The sequence below is a fragment of the Musca vetustissima genome, unplaced genomic scaffold (genome assembly GCF_032173495.1).
Source record: "Musca vetustissima isolate MV318-11 ecotype Yass unplaced genomic scaffold, APGP_CSIRO_Mvet_v1 utg11391, whole genome shotgun sequence".
NCBI lineage: Eukaryota > Metazoa > Arthropoda > Insecta > Diptera > Muscidae > Musca > Musca vetustissima.
The window spans coordinates 75,951-83,819 of NW_026877915.1; the positions used below are offsets into that span (position 1 = coordinate 75,951).

General features: G+C 39.3%; 1 protein-coding gene across 1 annotated transcript; it reads right to left on the reverse strand.

Annotated features, from left to right (window-relative positions):
* Positions 1-871: 871 nt before the first annotated feature.
* Positions 872-6,207, reverse strand: LOC133322621 (non-canonical poly(A) RNA polymerase protein Trf4-1-like). Its single transcript, XM_061531588.1, has 7 exons — positions 5,814-6,207; positions 5,391-5,771; positions 4,645-5,325; positions 4,171-4,566; positions 3,728-4,107; positions 2,932-3,673; positions 872-987 (listed from the first exon to the last, which is right to left on the reverse strand). The coding sequence occupies exons 1-7, from the start codon at positions 6,205-6,207 to the stop codon at positions 872-874; spliced, it is 3,090 nt and encodes a 1,029-aa protein (XP_061387572.1).
* Between the last annotated feature and the right edge of the window lie 1,662 nt (positions 6,208-7,869).

Consider the following 7,869-nt stretch of genomic DNA (forward strand, 5'->3'; position numbering starts at 1 on the left):
GTATAAAAAAGAGAAAACAATTTAACACTGACTGGATGACCATTAAATGGATGTGACTAATTTTGGGAGTAGGTGGTGTGGGGGAAAGTTGTCATGATTAGAAAATGTTTATAAGGCCTTAAAAATTTGTTTTTTATTTTTAATTCCATTTCTTTTTCTTTTTGATATTCATTTCATGAGGTGGAAAATAGTTTTTTCTCACAACTATTTTTTTCTTCTAATTTCTATTAATTGTTGAGGTTATGTTGCCACACATATTAATAATTTTTCGGTATTTGTATTTTTTGTGTGTGAAGAAGCTAATAACACCGACGACAATATTGCTTATCATATTCTAGAGGAGAGCAGGAGCGGTAAAAAGGTGTGAGGAAAACTTGTGGGGGGAAATATTTTAAGTATTAGCTCTCACTACTGTGTTAGGGGAAGACCACAGCTAATAACTAATAAGAGATAGTTGTCATATTTGTTAAAAAAAAATAAATAAATAAAATAAATATTAGTTGTTTTGTTTGTTTGTTTCTGTTCTTATTTATCCATTCGTTTTTTTTTTTCTTTTGTTGTTTGTTTAATATCTTTCTCTCCATATTCATATTTATATATTAGATTTGCTAAATGCTTAAGTTTGTTTGGTTGTTTCTCTTTTTACTTATCTATCTGTTTTTTTGTTGTAGTGGTTTGTTTGTTATTAGTATTTATATATAGTTGGATAATTCGTTCATAAAATGATAAACTTATTTTTGGTGTTGTAATCTCTTAATTTTCTGTAAGTAGCTAATAGGTTTGTATTCTATTGAGATGGTTAGGGGGGAATAGGAGTGTGTAGGAGGAGGATGTCTGTGTTTGTTATTATTGTAGTTATTGGTGGATTTTTTTACTTCCATTTATTCGATTTGTTGGCTTTCTTCGTTTTCTTCTTACCATTGCCACCATTACTGCTGCCACTATTGTTGCTATTCTTGTTGTAATTACTACGACCATGTTGGTGTTCTGTAAAAAAAAAAATAAAAATTAAGTGAGTGGGAATTTGAATAAGTTTTAAAAATGATTTTGAAGAAATATAAGAAATATAATTGCACGTAAAACATTTATTACGCTGTATTAAATTTTGTCTCAATCGAACAAATACTGCGAGTTTGGTGCATCATTTACATAAAATCGGATGAAAATATATACGGGAGCTATATCTAAATCAGAACCGATTTCAACAAAACTTCACAGACATTAAACTAGACTGAATTGAGTAAGCTGTGCAAAATTTTGTCTCAATCGGACAAACATTGCAAGTTTAATGCACCATTTACCCAAAATCGGACGAAATTATATATGGTAGCTATATCTATATTTCAACCGATTTCCACGAAACCTAACACACATTATTCTAGACTTAATTCAGTACGCTATGCCAAATTTCGTGCAAATCGAAATATATATAGGGACTGTGGTGCACCATTTACATAAAATCGGACGAAAATATATATGGGAGTTATAACTAAATCTGAACCGATTTCAACAAAACTTCATAGACATCAAACTAGACTGAATTCAGTACGATGTGCAAAATTTTGTTTCCATTGGACAAATATTGAGAGTTTGGTGCACCATTTACCCAAAATCCGACGAAATTATATATAGGAGCTACATCTAAACCTGAGCCGATTTTTACGAAACTTAACACACATCATTCTAGACTTATTTCAGTACGTTATGCCAAATTTCATGCAAATCGAAAGATATATAGGGACTGTGGTGCAAATTTTACATTAAATCGGACGTAATTATATGAGAGCTACATCGAAATCTGAACCGATTTTAACAAAACATCACAAACATCAAACTGGACTAAATTCAGTACGCTGTGCAAAATTTGGTCTCTATCGGACAAATATTGCGAGTTTGGTGCACCATTTACATAAAATCGGAAGAAAATATATATGGGAACTATATCTAAATCAAAACATCACAGACATCAAACTGGACTAAATTCAGTACGCTGTGCAAAATTTTGTCTCAATGAAATGAAATATTGCGAGTTTGGTGCACCATTTACATAAAATCGGAAGAAAATATATATGGGACCTATTTCTAAATCTGAACCGATTACAACAAAACATCACAGACATCAAACTGTACTTACTTCAGTACGCTGTGCAAAATTGTATCTCAATCGGACAAATATTGCGATTTTGGTGCACCATTTACCCAAAATCGGAAGAAATTATATATGGGAGCTATATCTAAATCTGAACCAATTTTCACGAAACTTGACACACATCATTCTAGACTTAATTCAGTACGCTATTCCAAATTTCGTGCAAATCGAATGATATATAGGAACTTTGATGCACCATTTACATTAAATCGGACGTAATTATATGAGAGCTACATCTAAATCTGAACCGATTTTAACAAAACATCACAGACATCAAACTGGACTAAATTCAGTACGCTGTGCAAAATTTTGTCTCTACCGGACAAATATTGCGAGTTTGATGCACCATTAACATAAAATCGGAAGAAAATACATATGGGAGCTATATTTAATCAGAACCGATTTTCAGGAAACTTAACACACATAATTCTAGACTTAATTCAGTACGCTATGCCAAATTTCATACAAATCGAAAAATATATAGATAATTTTGGTACATCATTTACATTAAATCGGACGAAAATATATATGGGAGCTATATATAAATCTGAACCGATTTTTACGAAACTTAACACATCATTCTAGATATAATTCAGTACGCTATGCCAAATTTCACGCAAATCGAACGAAAATATATATGGGAGCTATAACTAAATCCTCGCCTAAGGCTAGACCTTAAAAAATATTTAAAAAAATCCAGAACTAGGATATGACCTTAAACAAATTTTTTATCCAAATTAATTAAAAAAATTGAATTGTTGTTTTTCACAATTTTTACCTACCGCTTTTAATATTCGATGCCGACACTGACGACGACGATGCCGAATTGGATGGACGTGATTCCGATTCCGAACCAGATTTATTTGAAGAAGAATCTGATATTGTACAAACGGACGATTCCGATGAAATGGAAATAATCGATATGGTCGATGAGGCCGATGTTAGTATGCCATGTGTGGTGGTGGAGGTGGTAGCGGTATTGGAATTATTACGCGATGTGCCCGCCGTCGCTCCCGCTGCTGATGATGATGTGTTGGTTGTTGTGGACGTTACAGCCGATGATGACGATGTGCGTTGTTGCCGCCCATGTTGCTGTAGACGTTGATGTTGTTGTTGCTGCTGTTGTTGATTTGAATAGCGGGTTTTATTGGTGTTGTTGTTGCCACCACCAGCACTTGTGTTAGTGTTGGCATGGCTTGAGACGGCCGTATTGCTGCTGCTGCTACTGCTAGCGTTGGCAACATATTTTGCATTTGACGACGAAGATGCTGTTCCGGTGGTGGTATATTGCTGTTGATATTGTTGCTGCATGGGAGGTGGAACATAAAATTGTTGGCGATAGTAGTGCTGTTTTGTGGTTGGCTGTTGTTGTGGTTGTTGTTGATGATGTTGCTGTTGTCGCGGGGGTGAAGGTGATAAAAGATTTTTCTTATGTTGCTGTTGCTGCTGTTGAGCTGGACAAGAAGGCATCTTAAATTCATGGCCCTGTTGCTGCTGCGGCGGCGGCACCAGTGGCTGTTGTTGCTGTTGCAGGTGTGTATTTGATTTTGTTGTTGTTGATGTTGCTGCCGCCGTTACCACAATATCTGAACTTGACGATGAAACAATTGCCGATCCTGTTGCTGCTGCTGACGGTACATTATGTATCTCATGGAACGATTTTACGGCTAATGTGGGTGATGATGGCATGGCCCCAGCTGAGGCCGAGGCTACGGCCGATGATGATGATGACGACGAAGATATAAAATTAGTTGTGTGTGTTTGTGGTGGTGTTGCTGCTACTACTGTTGGCGTTAGAGGCTGCGTGGTTTGCTGCTGCAACTGCATCTGTTTCAGCATGGTTGTCGCTGCCGACACTGTGAACTGTTGCTGGGCCATTGAGGAGCCCGGCGGCGTTCCAGCTGTCTGCATCTGGACCATTTGTTGATGCTGTTGTTGTTGCTGTTGCTGCACCAAACCTGCAACTATTCATCATGTATCCATCCGGGCAGCTGTGTGAATATTCGCGGCGGCTGGACCACCGGTCATTATAGCGGAGGTGGAATCGGCATCACATTCTTTGCTATCTTCGGAATCATCACCGGACGAGGTGCTGGCACGCCGATGACGCATCGATGACATCGCCGCCGCCGAGTGATGTTGTTGCTGCTGCTGTTGCTGGTGATGGTAGAGATGTGGTATAAGGTGTATCTGCTGCTGTTGACCCGCCGTCAGGGCACCAGCTGGCAGCATTGTGGAAGGCAATATTTGTATTTGCATATATTTGGGTGTGTTCCCCACCACGGGGCCCGGTGTGCCCGGCGGAGGAGCACCCAGTGCTGATACAGGAGAGTGGCGGGCAAGGACCAAATGTTCGAAATGTTCTCGTATCCATTCGCGATAGTCGATGACATCGTCGGTGATACGTATGATGCGTCCTGAGGGAGGAGAGAGAGAGAAAAATTAAGAAATTAGAAATAAATTGCAAAACCCCTGAGACATTTTGAAAAACTCACCCAATATTGAACGCTCATTACAGTCATTGGCCCAATTGTTAAGCGGACTCACAGCCTGCGACAGCATTAAATAGGCATATTCGAATGCTTGTTTAACCTGCAGCGCCCCATACGAACTCCGGCCAATATCATTGCCCGGCGTCAGGGGATCCTCAATGCACAACAGTGACGGTCTATGGCCATCGATCATATCACGTTGTAAGTCTTCTTTGGGTATGTAACGGCCGCCATTCTTAATGGAAATGCCGATTTTCATGTAGTTGAACTTCCGGCCGTACAGCTCGAAAAATTCCAACAGCAAAACACCCAGATTATCAGTCTCGGCATGGATTTGACGCGGATGCAACTGCAGAAAGCTAATGCACATCAAGATCAGTGAATAGGAAGAAATGCCACCGGTGAAGACTTCGTTGAGATCACGTTGCAGTAAGAATTGTTTCAGAACTAGCACCAATTTCGCTAACAGCGGAAATTCTTGTTTGTATTTTTTGATGAGCTCGGCGGACTGGACACCCGACTGCATATTAAATGAAATGTCCACTTTGACCTGGGTTTCACGATCCGTCAGCTTGATAATGGGCACCGAGGCCTTATCGAGTACACGCACCGAATGTGGTTCCGCAATGCCACGGGCAATGAGCTCGGTTTCCAATGTCCTTAGAGGCATTTTATCCCAGAGACCTGAGAAAAAAATAAAAATTTAGAATCAAATCGAATAATTCTGCTTCTCCATTTTCAATACTCACCCAATACCACCAGGTCAATGTCAGAGGTAGGCAGGAATAGACCAGTACGAAAGGAACCAAATATCTCAACAACTGCCGATGGCCATATCGAATGGACAACGGCCTCAATGCGATGTACCACCTCGTTGCGTATGGCATGTTCGGTGGGTGTTGGCAGTACATATTTGTAGAACTGTTCAATTTCCTGATGCAGGCCGAGAACACCACGCCCATAATTACAATCGGGCACACGCCACGGACAACCCTTGTATTTCGATATCAGCTTGTCCATGTGCTTGTTCAGATTATATGTACTGGCCTTGTTGTCGACAATGCGGCCGATTTTCCTGCGTGACGGATTGTAATAGCTGGGACGTTCGTGTGAGGGCATTTTGCTGCCGGCTATATTTGTTGTGCCTGTTGTTGTAGTGACACCTCCGCCGCCTCCTTCTCCACCACCAGGTGTTGTGGCTGGGGTCGATGAGTTATCGTTATTGGTATTCGAATCGAGGGATGTGTTGCTTGAATTGTTGCCGCTGGAATTGTTACCGTTGCCGTTGTTGCTATTGTTGTTATTGTGATTGTTGCTGTTGTTATTGTTGCGCAAGCCACCAAACTGTTGCAGTAGCAGCTGTATGGAATCACGATCGCGTGCTGTTAAATTGGCACCGTTGTTGAATTTATTGCCGCCGCCTTGTAATGATTGCAATTGTAACTGTTGATTTTGCTGTTCCAGCAATTGGCTCATTTCATGCGCATTGGTTTCCCAAATTTTACACCATGTGCGTAAGGCTGGACCCTCCTGTTCCTCTTGAAACCAACCAACAAAAGGATCCATTCAAAAAAATTTAATTTAGGTTAGGTTTCTGTTGTTTAAAAAGCAAAGCAAAAAGCCCTCTCAGAGTGTGGGTGGGTGTGTTTTTAACACAAAAGACAGTTTAACCGTCGTATGTGTCCGGCCAGTAGATTTTTCTAGTGGGCGGACTGGGCAGGACTACTGAAACGCTGCTGCTTTTCACACACACCCAGACTTTTATCTATGACTAGAATTTTATAAAATTTCTATGTTAAAATGGTGCCAGACTTTAGACGTATTGTTTTTCAAGTAGTCTCCTCTTTTTATGCTTCTTCACCTGTTCTTGATGTCCTTGGACCAGCAGCTGACGGAAATTAAGGGGGCCTTGATTTATATATGGCTTTGTATCCTAATAGGAATTAGTGTTAGTCGAAACTCTATGGAATGCCAATGATATGGTGGTGTGGAGGACAACTTTCTTAAAGTTGATGCTCTTATTGAAAATTGTAGCAGTGGGACGGGGATAAATTTTTAAAACTTATCTAATTTGAGGGGAGTTTTTCCTGAAAATAAAATAAAAATATAAATTCAATTAGTTATATCAAAAAAATATATATTTTTTTAATATAAATTTAGTTAATTTATAAAAACGTTTTAATCGTCCATGGAGGGCGTGCTGGATCAACAAAGCACAACAACGAAAATAATCAACGGGTACCCAGTAATGGGACCAAAAATCGAGGAGTTTTTTATATAATATTTTCTTTTCAGGGAAGAAAAAAATAGGACTTCCTATAAAATATTTTCAGATGTCAGAACAATTGCTTATAGAAGCCCAGATGTTGGATGACCAGAAGGTCTTTAAAAACAGGTCTTCTTATAGAAGGCCCTAAAGGTCTTATTAGAAAGACCAGCAATTCTTCAAATAGATGGTCACAAGGTCTTCTTACAAGGTCTTATTTGAATGATCAGAAATTCTTCAAATAGATTGTCAAAAGGTTTTCTTATAGAAGACTACCAGCTTCTCTACTAGAAAACCGAATGGTATACGTATTCATCAAAAAGAATTTCTTGTAGTAGACTAGAAGGTCTTCTTATAGAAAACCAGAAGGTCTTATAGAAGATCAAAAAGGTCTTCCTATAAAAGACCAAAGAGCAGAAGTTCTTCTTTTGGTTTTCATATAGAAGAACAGAAGGTCTTCGTATAGAAGACCAGGAGACCTTCATTTAGATGACCTGAATGTCTTCTTATAGAAATGGTATTCTTCTATAAGATATTCCCAAAAAAGAATGGTAGAAAGTCCTTTTCAAAGAGGAATGCTAGAGGGTATTTTTCACAAAGGAATACCAGGTCTTCTACGAGAACATTGCCAGATGGTCTTCTTATGGAAACATTTCACGTGTTGTTGTAGCAGCTTGTACTGCAGTGTATTTCTTTTTAATCTGTTTTTGCTACAAGTTATGGAAGGCTGCGACCTGTATCGGTTGAGTCCAAAGAGATGATGAAATTATGTGAGTGGGCTTGGCTGGGCAGTTAAATAGGTGGAGCGTGTCATGTGGTCCATTATCGACCTTCCCGTCAATTCGTGCCCAATATGAATTGAGGTGGCTACACAATCCTGATCATAATTGCGCCAAGACCACTCTGGTTAGTTGAGGTAGCTGCTGCTCTTCTACAGCCATCGTAGCCGGGTGATCTCCAAA

Coding starts and splice junctions, on each gene's coding strand:
- LOC133322621 (XM_061531588.1), bottom strand. CDS start 6,207: ATGGATCCTTTTGTTGGTTGGTTTCAAGAGGAACAGGAGGGTCCAGCC. Junction 5,772..5,813: donor ACCTGGTGGTGGAGAAGGAG/GCGGCGGAGGTG, acceptor CAACAAATATAG/CCGGCAGCAAAATGCCCTCA. Junction 4,108..4,170: donor CACCTCCGCTATAATGACCG/GTGGTCCAGCCG, acceptor GAATAGTTGCAG/GTTTGGTGCAGCAACAGCAA.